Below are 12,604 nucleotides of genomic sequence, written 5' to 3'. Positions count from 1 at the left end.
CTCGCCTCTTGTCTTGTGCTTATCATCACCCAGTATTCTTGTCATTTAGAGGTGTGGGAAGCTTGTTATTATCAATTAGATATTGGATGACCTCTTTTAGCTTCCAACAGCTCTCAGTAGCATGACCCCTACCTTGATGGTACTTGCAGTGTGCATCTGGATTCCAACTAGGTAACCTCTTCTTAGGTGCGGGATCTTGAATAGGTCCAATGGGAGTTATGAGACCTTTAGCATGAAGTCGATCGAATGTTGTGTCATAACTTATGCCAATAGGTGTAAAGGTTCTCTTTTGCTCTCGTTTGTTCATGGCAAGGACTTCATCCAAGTTAAACGTACTAACGTTGTTTGAGTGGGTAGTTTTGGAAGAAGAAGGATTGTTGTTCCTCTTTCCTTTCCAGCCATTGTTATTATTGTTACTATTCTTGGCCTTCCTGTTGCTAAGAAGAACATTAAGGTGATTTGAATCAATGAGGTCTTGAATGCGATCCTTGAGGGTAAAACACTTTTCGATGGTGTGACCATGGCCTCTATGATATTTACAATGAGAGTTTGGATCCCAATTGGGAGATCGTTTCTCAAGTGGTGGGTCTTGACTGGGGCCGACGGGATGAATGAGACCTTGATCATGAAGGTAGTCAATAGCTTCATCATAAGTCATTCCTATTGGTGTGTATTCTTCAATGGTCCGTTTTGCCCGTGGCTTAGGAGCATTGAGTTCTTCATTAAATCCCCGGTGAGAATTTTGTTCAATAACCATCATCCGATTTGCTAGTCTTTCTACCACATTCAAGAGCATGACAATGACATCTTGTAGTTTTCGAACGTCTTCTTTTAGACTTGAAAAATTTTCCCCGGTATTATCTAAGAAAATTCTTTCATCCTCCTCAATCATGGCCACTTCATCGATAGAGGTTATATAAGCTATCTCGATCATGGGCTCTCCTACAGGTGTGATAAGGAGTGACGGATCAAAGAATGTTTGATCTTCTGCGATGGCTAGAATCTCGGAAGTTTTATTGTCATCGATCAGGTCTTGAATAGCTTCTTTGAGTTTCCAACACTCCTCAGTGTCGTGACTCTTTCCTTGATGATATTTGCAGTGTTTCTTAGGATCCCACTTAGGTGGTTTGGCTTCTAAAACTGGGTCTTTGATAGGTCCTATGGGCATGACCAGTCCTTTGTGGTGTAGCTTTTCGAAAGTTGTTTCATAACTCATACCAAGTGGAGTGAACACTCTTTTAGACCTTTGGATTCGAGGTTTAGAGGTATTCGTAGCATGTACTTTGTTAATGGGAAAGGAAGAAGAAGGATGGTCATTCTTCTTTCCTCTAGCACTATTATCTTTTAGAAGGTCATCTTCAATGTCAATGCCTATATTATACACAGCTTTGAAAGTATTCAAGTTGTGTTGGTATTTTAAGTGCTTTGCATATTTTTCTTGAAGGTTCTTGATAAACATCCTTACAGACTCTTTTTCAGTAGGGACTTCGACCATCTTAGCGGAAGTTTCCCTCCACTTATTAAAGAAAGAACTAAAGCCTTCATTCTCTTTTTGTCTTAGCATCTTAAGTTGTCTATAGTTGGTTTCGACTTGAATATTACACTTATATCTGTCAATGAAAGCGTTTTTTATTCCATCCCAAGTAGAGGTTTTCTCTTTATCAAGAGAAAAGAACCAATGTTGGCAAACGGTTTCTAGAGATAGCGAGAATAAAGAGTGAAAATATGCTTATCAATCCCTTTAATGTTCATTACAGTTTCAAAGGCCCTTAAGTGAAAGTAAGGATTGTCCGTTAGCTGGAACTTAGGGATGTCATTGGCATTGAACTTCTGCGGAAGAAGCTCCTTGTCCACTGAGACCCCTTGTGAGCTGATGCCTTGGAATCTATAGTCATGGGATATTTTGCTCAAGCTTTCTTGCATGAGCTTCATTTGTTGTTGTTTCACAGGGTCATTGATTTGAAAGGTTAAAGCCTTCAACACCTTAGTCACATTAGCCATTTGCTTCTTAAGCTCATTGACTTCTTCTTGACTTGCCATTATCTTCTTAGCTTTTCTTTTTTGGCGAATCGATTTATCAAAAAGTTGAACTTGAACGAAGGTGTTGTCCTTGATTAATCGCCCTTCTCTCCTTGACCAAGTACTGTGGAAAGGGAAATTAGGGATAAGTTTTTTTTTTATTATTTATTTATTTTGACTCAAGCTTTATTCAACATGGAAGAGAATAGAAATGGAATGGACCCTCAACTCAAATGACGGAAAAACGACTCATGCATGAACCTAAGACATGTTAAGACTTGTGTCATGACCATGTGGCTAGACTATGTGACTAGACTCAAACAAAGACTAAGCTAAGACTTCACGTATGTGCACTAAACTGGACAAGCTGTAGTATTTTAGTCGTAACTTTTGATCTGTGAATCCGAATTGGACGAAATTAATGGAAAATGAAAGATAAAACTCGGGGCTGCAGATCCATAGGTTGTAAGACTCGTAACTCTTCTTAGAACTCCGGCTATGACCAAAACAAGTTGACGTTTGTGCAGTATACGGGAATAAAAATCCAGGTTGACTCAAAGGAACTATGACTCGATTTTAGCCATATTTATTAGCCAAATTAATTAACTAATTAATTAAGCAAAGTCTTTTAGTCCTTGGTTAGTTTATTTAAGCATATTCATAATTACAAGTCAAACCAAACGGTTAGTTTAATCACATGTAAGTATGCACAAGCAAATAATGCACAAGTAGTCAAGTAGTCACAACATGATGCAATGAGTTTGCAACCTAACCATGGCTCTAGTTCTCTAAAGTTCAGGATATGGGTTAGTCAAAGAGGGTCCATGGTTATGAGTGCGGATGCACCGCGCGGAAGCCTTACCTTTGGAAGGGTTAGCGCGTGTGGATGGGACCCCGCGAGTTAAACTCACTTCCACGATTTGGTGAATTCAACATTCTCGGATGTACCTTTTGTTGCTCAGAGTGTTCAATCAGGTAGATGGAGCATGAATTCCCAGAGGGTTATGTCCATATGTAGAACACATATGGGTTTCAGAAAAGTGAGAAAAACTCAATCAGGAAGTAGAATCGATCCAACAATGCTAGAACTGGTCGAAATTAGAACTCATATATCTGGCTCGGTATTGGAAGAACGCAGCGCCAGCTAACAGAGACTGTTGCCGAGATATAGCCCTGTCGCTTGGCGACAGAATTTTCGCTCGGCGACAAAGCCATATGTTTGGCGACAGGCTCTGTTTTCTAGACGCCAGTTCCTACATGCCTCAGCAGCTTTCTGTGTTCGTAAAATTTTCCAGTTTTTCGCAGCATTATTTCGGTTCTAGTTGTGAAAGATATTTCTCAAATTTCCTACGTGTAAAAATCCTATGTTTTTTACTCATTACGGATGGTCTTTCCAATGAGAACCTTTTTTATGCATATGACAATAATGTTAATCAAAATTACGCACATGAAATACTTAGAACTTTTCAAGTCTCATCCACTCATTCTAAATAATTGCCAAAATAAATTTTAGGAATTAAAATAGAAATCCTCCTCAGTGGAGTCGCCAAAAAACTGTAGGGAATATTTCAAGCATTACCCCAAACTTGAACCATACTGTGATCATACACTTAAGCATGGTGGCGTCCAAAGGGAAGGAAGCTAGAGCAAAAGAGTCGCCAACAAGTTTTAGGAACTTGTAAACCGTTCACAGGGTGAAGGTTACACCCCTTAACGATCCATGAGATCGTCAACTCCAATAGGTCTGGAACCATGACTGGTGTTTGGGGATGAAGGTACAAATCCAACCTAAAAGAGATTGAACCTGCCCTAAATAGGCCTCTACTTTATTCTTCTTGTATTCATGTGCGCTTTCTGATAACATACAACCAATAGGTTAACCCTAAACCTGTTTATCTATGTTGGTTGAACATTAATGCACAAATAAATCTATTATTGGTGATCACTTGAATTATAATCATATTAGCCCTAAACAAGATTATTAATTATCTTATTAAGCGTGATTACAAGTACAAATTCCCTTTAAACATGCATAAAAGGCGTGATCAAGCAATAACAATAATAATAAATATCAAGCAACACAATAATCATAAATCATAATAATTATAAAAATAATCATGTTAAATCATAATATTATTAGCAAGATCCTAGGCATGATACTAACAAGATTAATAACAAACCCTAGCATGTCACTAAACATAAAAATCAAAGCTTTAGCCCTAGCATGATACTAACATGCTATTGATATGATATTAGAAAGCATAGGAAGCACCTTAAACATGATACTAGAAAGCAATAATAATATCCTAACATGATGCTAGGAATTAATAAATAAAAAACATGCTTTCTACAAGAATAGAGCAATAAGACTACATACTTTGATGCCTCGTGCCTCTTTCTAATAACAAAATACACACGTTAGTAACTTCAAGGAAAATATTAAACAAACAATTAAATTAAATAATTGAAATAGAGATTTGGGACCAAACCCTCAGAAATTATAACCTTTCACGTCTAGGGTGAAGGCAACTTCGAACCTGGCTAGGTGTGTTTAAATCTTGTGAATGCGGAATTTTGTTTGTGAAAAGTTGGTTTAGAAAGAGAGAGAGAGTATCAAGAAATTCTTGATGAGAGTTGGTAATTGTAGAAGATCCTTAAAAACGGAGGTTTAAGGAGCCTATTTATAACGAAAATCAGCCGGAATATGATAAAAAAAGAATCAGAGTTCGAAAAAGAATAAAACACGAAGCTGTCGCCGTAATAGCCTCTGTCGCCGCGCGACAGAGATTGTCGCCAGGTGACAGCCTGTGGTGCGGCGCTGCAGACAGTTTTTTCCACACGTTTTCCTATTTTGATAAAATTAAACGTACGAGGGGTAAAACTGTAATTTTATTTAAAACACTTTTTTATTCTAAATAAAACTCAAAACAACTCAATTATCAATACTAATCACATTAGGATTCAAAAGAACCTTCTAGATGATTCTAGAAGACTATAATCAATCCTAATTGCATTAGGAATCATAAATCACAATGGGCCCTCCACTAGATCATTGGGCCGCATATAAAAGTCAAACCGGGCCCAATTTAATATTTTGGCCATAACTTCCTCATTATTCATCGGAATTGGGCTTATAATATATCGTTGGAAAGCTCTTTTTGAGCCCAATCGAAATACACTATTATTGGACCCTTGCCATGGACCAAACTAAGGTGGATTGGCTATTTTCATAAAATAGGTTTTCGAAAACAAAGAGAAAGAAAAGAAATAAAAAACTAACCGCAACACCATACTTTCCACACTTTCACTTTATTCGATCATGATTTGACGTGAAAGGTATTCATCACCGGGTTTGGTTTTGGAGAGACACATTTGGGTGTCTACAGCTTGCAAATAATGTCGAAGCTTCTTCATTGCGTAAATAAGGGCAATGTAAGCTTTTTCCAAAGGATTGTATCTAGTTTAATGCTCAAGGAACTTTTTGCTGAGGTAGTAGATAGCTATTTCCCTCCTTGTACCTTCTTGGTATTGTGCCAAAAGAGCTCCGATAGCCAAATCCGTGATAGTAAGATATAATATCAAGGGTTGCCTCGATTTTGGTGGCATTAAAACTTGAGGGTTGGAGAGGTACTCTTTTATTGAATTGAATGAAGCCTGACATTCGTCATTCTATTTTGTAGGAACTTTGTTCTTAAGTAGCTTGAATATAGGTTCACACCGGGTCGTTAATTGAGATATGAACCTACTAATATATTGAATTCTACCAAGAAATCCTCGAATCTCCTTTTTTGTTCTTAGCTGAGGAAGCTCTTGTATGGCCTTGAACTTGTCGGAGGCGACTTTAATTCCGTCTTGACTCAAAACGAAGCCTAGAAGCTTTCCCGAATTTACTCCAAACACACATTTTTGAGGATTCAGCTTTAGATTGTACTTTCTAATTCTATCAAAGAATGACTTTAGAACATCAATGTGTGTCTCACGATCATGACTTTTGACAATCATGTCATCAACATAGACCTCCATAATATCATGGATGAGATCATGCAAAATTGTCGTTGCAGCCCATTGATAGGTGGCCCCCGTGTTCTTTAATCTGAAGGGCATTGCTCTATAACAAAAGGTTCCCCGTGGGGTTATAAAAGAAGTTTTCGACATATCCTCCTCTGACATGAGTATTCGATTGTATCCTGAAAATTCGTCCATGAATAAGAACATTGCGTGTCCGACAGTGTTATCAACTAGAACATCAATGTGGGGCAATAGAAAGTAGTCCTTTGGTGATGCTGAATTTAAATCCCTAAAATCAATGCACACTTTGAACCTTCCATCTTTTTTGGGCACTGCCACCACATTCGCCAGCCATTCCGGATGCTTGATTGGTTTGATGAAGTTGGCATCAAGTTGCTTTTAAATTTTTTCTTTAACTTTGAGACTAACTTCTGGTTTCATTCTACAAAGCTTTTGTTGTTTTGGCTATCGGTTTCATATCCGTCCAAGGTAAAGGATTGAAAAGGATATAGTTCAGGGAAAGGAAGGATTTGTTCTTGAGTTTCGGGTTGGATATTGCTATTGCTTTCAACTATTGTTTCTATTGGAGTGATAAGAGTAGAGGGATCAAATTGGACTTCATAATCAGAAATTGGTGAAAACAAACGTCTTACAACTCCTTGCTTCAAATGGTCAGCCCAGTCAACATCTTCCTCAAATACTGATTTCCTGTCGAACCATTTCTTAATAAATTCCTCATTCCTTGCCTCTGCAAAGAAAATTTCTAACCCAGGAAGGATTTGTTCTTTGTCTAGGTCATACCAAGGTTCAGGAAACTCGTAAAACGACTCAGTGTCGTTTTGTAACATAAATTGCCCGTTCAACGTGAGAGATTTCCCCTTCAATACATTAGAACTAATTTTATCATCAAAACCTAAGCCATGACGATTTCGCTTGTCATCGAAATTGGGTGCCTCATGCCTTAACCATCCTGACCTTAACCAGTTCCTGGCACATAACCCATTTTCAACATCAATTGAAGTCCTCTAGTAAGTGTTTGTGGTATTGGACCTTAGATATCTTGAACGGAATCCGGGGGTAGAGTAGATTTTCGAGTTTGGTTGGTCATTGGTTGGAAAAGGATACCTATCATACATACTTGAGATTAGGATTTCCTCTCCTTTTTTTGATAAATGGAAAAAAAATGCATGCGGGGAAAAAGATTTTATAACATGATAAACGTTTAGAAGACGTATGTTAAGTTAAATAAATTAGCGGGGTTTTCATTCCTTTAAAATAAACTTTTGATTATGGGTCGTGCCATAAGGCTGCCTACGTATCTCCAGATAAATTTTTATATTTGCTTTTTTCTCTTTTTTCTTTGGAGAATCAGACCCGTCGTAGTTCTTAATAGAAGTAGATTTTTTTTAAAACAGCTGCACTCAATCAGAGTTGCCAATGTATTCCTGTAACAATGTGCGTGCGAGTACAATTTTTGTGTATGATCATGAAATAGTTCTTTGGGGGATCAAGCTGTACGTAGTTCTTTGTACCAAAGGAGAAAAAAAAATGCCTGGTTTACAAAGTCCATACTACCCCTTTCATTTATCCTTTTTAATAGAGGGTAAGGTAAAGATCACTATGTCGTTGTAGTGGTTGCTGATACTTCCTTTCCTATGTAGACACATTTCTTTAGGCCTTAGTGTTTTTGACAGTTTTAGAGCAACCCTTAACGTAGTCTTGTTGAGATATATTCTCCAAATAGTGACGAGCGATTAATAGAGTGGGATCGTCTTCGCGTGTCAATGGAAAGGGCATATATGGACACCTTCTGATTCATGCAGGAGATTCCAGTTGTGTGCTTTATGCACCAACAGAGGGTGTGACACTCATTATTATCGTGACCATGTAACTAATGATTGTGACATACTTATTGAGATTTGGCCCAATAGGATCAGCTCCTGCTCTGCGAGGTAGTGGTTTGATGCGACCTTGTTCAAGTAGTTTATGGAACATATCAGCTTGAGAGTCTTATGGTTGTGATGGGTTTGTTTCGAGTGTGTTAGACTTGGGATGGGCTGGAGTGATGATTCCACGATCGATGAGATCCTGGATTGCACACTTAAGGTCATAACAAGTATCTGTTCTATGCCCATACTGATGACAATAACTACAATATTGTCTTATATCGGTTCCATGTGGTGGTAATGAATACATATAGCTCTTTGCTCGAAGAATACCCTTTTTGCTCAAACTATCGTACACCACACTCAATGGTTCGTCGATTCGAGTGAATATCCTCTTGTTAGCCATTTCACATTGAGGGTGCACTTTAGGCCTCAGCTCCTTTCTTGTAGTCGATAAGCATCAATTTCGTAAGCATGTCTCTCCATGTGAGAGAGGTCGGTGTATTTGATGGAGACCATGTGAGGATAATAAAAGTCATTTAGCTTTCTTAGTAATATCAACATGAACTCCCGATCAGTAATAGGAAAACGAAGTTGAGCCCGAATGTCAGAGCACCTTGAAAAGTGATGTGAAAATGATTCCCGGTCACTTTGCTCCGTATTTACTAGCTTTAGTTTTTGATCGTCGATCTGCCGAAATTCAAATGCCTAATCACTGAATGCTTGAGCAATTTCCCCCCAAGAACTTGTTGGCCTTGAAGTATAATACCAGGATAACGCAGGTCCCTCCAGACTTCTGTTGAATAACATGGGAAAATGCTCTTCTGGAACATTTAAGGGATATAAGGTGTTCACAAAGTTGTATAAATGGAGGATGGGATCTCCCAAACCATTGAACTTCTCAAGCCGGGGAAAATTTTGGTAACAATCTTCATGCCTATAGTTAGGGAAAAGGACCAACTCCTCCAGGTACACTGACCTTCTATAACACAGAATATCAAAATCCAAATCAAAGTCCTCGGCCCTAGATCTTTTCCGAGATCCCTCATCATGACCTTGTCTACAAGAATTACTTGTCCAAGATTCTCAAGGGTCGTCGTCTTTTGGAGTTTTTGGCTCTTCTTCTGCCTTATATTCATTAGACCAGTTTGTTCCACCCCTAGCTTCTTGGGAATTAACCTCAGAGTCATTTTGACCTTCTTGAAGCTCTTCTTCTGGATCTTCCTTAGTTTCTTCCTCTTCCGGATCTTCATCAGTTTCTTCATCCTCCTCCAAGTCTTCTTCAGTTTCTTCTTCTTCTTTCCACGAGTCAATTGAATCAAATCCAATGTTATGGATAGTAAACCCGTCTAGTCGATTACCCTCCTCTTCATCTAAGTGGAGCACAGATTTTCCAATACTAGAGACACTCATAACTTCTGGGTTACCCACAAGTGTCACTGCACCGTGATTCATGAGCAATTTCACCTTTTGGTGTAAGGTAGAGGCCACTGCCTTGTTCTCATGAAGCCATGGTCTGCCTAGCGAAGATTAAAGCATGCTTCAATGTCAATTACAACAAATTCAACATTTCTAGCCACTGGTCCATATTCCAAAAGTAATTCAATTGACCCCAAAATATCTCTTTTGGCATTATCGTAAGCCCTAACAACCTGGCTTGAAGGTGTCAGGTCTTCCTTTTGATAACCGAGCTTTGTCATAACTCGATATGGACATACATTGATGGCAGAACCATTGTCAATAAGTACCCAAGGTATTGTCCATCCATGGCAATTTACAGTTATGTGCAAAGAGTTATTATGGTTGATACTCTCTGGGAGATCATTGTCGGTGAATATTAAAGTACGGTCGACCCCATGAATAAGTCCTACCATTTGATCTGGTGTTATGGATAGGTCGATCGAAACCTCATTAAGATGTCTTAGAACGGTAGCCCGATGGGGTTGTGAATGGGTCAACAACTTCCAGATAGAAACATTTGCATTAACCTCCTCATGCGCTTAATAGCGTCATCTTCTTCCTTATTCTCCTCTTCTAATTCTTTATCCTTTTCTCTCCTTGTCAAGGCTTCCACATGATTCTCATCCTCGAGGTATGGAGCTTTAAAGTGACGACCTGCACGAGTCAAATGAGCCACATGTAAATCTTCGTCATCACTAAGATCGTCAAGGTAAATCAGACATCGAAGATTACTAGGAACAGTAAGTTGTGCCCCAGTGTTTTTCTCAACAATAGACAACAATGAGTAAGCATCATCATTGTCGTCTATTAGGCAAAATGCTCCATCATAACCCGTGGTGGCATATACACCAGAGAACGGATCTTTGTCAAGGACAACCTCAGAACCGTTGCGTGGCACAAGCTTGACCCTTTGCTGAGTGGAGTGATCATACACAACACACACATAATTTTCGAATAATGGCATCTCATACATTCGAAGAGCATTTTGAACCATTAATAGTGTTGGATCAATCTTGTTACTAGAAGTGGATATGGTGTTTATTGAGATAGGAGGCTTATGATTGGGAATGGGATTGTTAGTGATGCTTGGTTGTGTGTTTTTAAATTTATCAGAGGATGCCTCAACTGAAAGCCTTCCTCCGTCTACTAAGTCTTGAATACGGTGCTTGAATGCTGTGCAATTTTCAATGTCATGCCCAGGCCCTTGATGGAATTCATAGTGTTGGTTCAGGTTGTAACTAGGAGGAGGATTTCTTGGGGGTGGCCTTGGGTTCAAAGGTTGAACAAGGTTGGCCTTTTTTAGTTTGGAGAAAGCTTGAGCATAAGTCATGTTCAAAGGGGTAAAATTTCTCTATGGCCTGAGTTGAAATGCTGGAGTGGCGCCAATGTTGTGTATCAAGTTTATTGGTTTTGAAGTTATTGAGTCATTGTTGTTGGTTTTCATGTTGCCCCCAAACTTAGGATTGTAAGATGTATTACCACTAATCCCTTCATCTTTCTTGATATATCCCTTTTTTATGACATCCTCCACCAAGGCTCCTGTTGATATGAGAGCCTTGAATGAAGGAAAATACTGGAAAGCCATTTGTCCTTGATAGACGGGAAGAAGGTTCTTCACTATCATCTGTAATTGTTCTTCTTCGTTTATCCTATTTACCATCTTTGCAGCCTTATTTCTCCACCTGGTGATGAAGGTGGAAAATGTTTCATTATGGTTTTGCGCAGTTGTCTCCAAATCCCTCCTTGTTACATCGATCTCTTCATTATATTTGTATTGGCTAGAAAATTCTCGCACAATATCATCCCATGAAGATTTCTTTGAGTTTTCTAGGTTAAGAAACCAATGAGCAGCAGCCCCATCTAAATATTGTTGAAACAATTGTGCCATTAAAGGTTCGCCGACAACCCAAGGACTCATGGCCCCTACGTACAGTTTCAAAAAATTGGTAGGACTTCCTGTACCATCGAATCTTGTGAGATTCGGCATCTTAAACCCGGATGGCAGCCGTGCTTTTGGAAATAAGGTGAGACCATGAATATCCAACCAAGGTTCCGCTTTGGTCATACCCTTTAGTACTTCCTTGAGCCTGAGAATATCTTCCTCGATCTTGGTAGGAGCTTCTCTATCACCGTTTCCTTCATCTAGCTGCAATGGCGAAGCTACCTCTGAATCATGAAGAGGAGGAGGAGCACTTGCACTCTGTCTTAACAAGCTTTGTATTGTTTGTTCCATAGTATCTTAACGATCAAGGATAGCTCACATCATTCCTCGAAGATCATTAGATGGATCAGGGTTTAGCGAACTCTCATGACCAGGAATCTTAGACATTTCGCTTGGTGGTGGAGAATGAACTTCCCTTAGTGTCAAATGACTCGGGGAAAATGCTACTGAATCACATTGTAAACTAGGAGGAGAAGTTTGATGGACAAGACTAGATCATGTGCAGGTCCAAGTAGATTTCCTGAAGTAAAAAGGGAACATTATTATAGACGAACAAAAACTTCTTTGACAAGCTAAAAAAGAAAAGTAAAAAAAAAGTTTTAAAGGAAATGAACACCCTTTTTTTTTAATAAGATTTAAAAAAAAATGACTTGGACCCTACTACAAAGATTCCTTGTGTATTGGACACGCTATTGGTTCTTATCTTATAAAAACCTAAAGCCTGAAATAAGACCCTTCACTCAAACTTCTTCTCTCTCTAAAATCTCAAGTGTTATCTTTTGAGATTTTTCTTACTTTGCTCAAATTTAAATTATAGATCCTAATACCTCACGCGTCAGAGATTTGATTCACTTCTTCAATGACACTTCGCGCCCTACTCTCCGGGAATTAAGAGAAAGGGAACGTAACAAGATTCTTGGTTCAACACGACCAGAAGATCATCTATCTCAATTTTCTAGAGAGAACTTTTCCCTCCCCTATGATCAAAATTCTCTAGCTATCCCCCCTTCAGTTCCTTTAGTGAAACATGCACTAGTGACCGGTCCACCTCAAGTATTCGAGGTAAGAAGCTCCCTAGAGTCACTCTTCTTATTTGTGGAAGATACAATGGTACTAGCCATGTCTCTGTCTCTACGCTTCCCTATAGACTCGGTTACCCTATTATAGATACTATAAGTCAACAAAACCTTCCTTTTGCTAGTGAACTCGTAGAAAGTCCAAACCTATCCTTACATTTCCCTTTCAACCTCCCTACGTACTCATCTCTTAGGTTATTGTTTTGGGATGC

At 38.9% G+C, this 12,604-nt stretch overlaps 2 protein-coding genes across 2 annotated transcripts; both read right to left on the bottom strand.

Moving 5' to 3' along the window:
* Nucleotides 1–9,433: 9,433 nt before the first annotated feature.
* On the bottom strand, nucleotides 9,434–9,787 carry LOC145575531 (uncharacterized). Its single transcript, XM_081633389.1, has one exon. It carries the CDS (start codon nucleotides 9,785–9,787, stop codon nucleotides 9,434–9,436), a length of 354 nt encoding a protein of 117 aa, XP_081489515.1.
* Nucleotides 9,788–10,725: 938 nt separating this feature from the next.
* On the bottom strand, nucleotides 10,726–11,607 carry LOC145575530 (uncharacterized). Its single transcript, XM_081633388.1, has one exon. The coding sequence runs from the start codon at nucleotides 11,605–11,607 to the stop codon at nucleotides 10,726–10,728; it is 882 nt and encodes a 293-aa protein (XP_081489514.1).
* Nucleotides 11,608–12,604: the final 997 nt, after the last annotated feature.

Source organism: Chenopodium album, chromosome 13, assembly GCF_948465745.1.
Source record: "Chenopodium album chromosome 13, dcCheAlbu1.1, whole genome shotgun sequence".
Lineage (NCBI taxonomy): Eukaryota > Viridiplantae > Streptophyta > Magnoliopsida > Caryophyllales > Amaranthaceae > Chenopodium > Chenopodium album.
The sequence above is the reverse complement of the archived record's forward strand: the minus strand, read 5'-3'. Positions and strand labels throughout refer to the sequence as shown.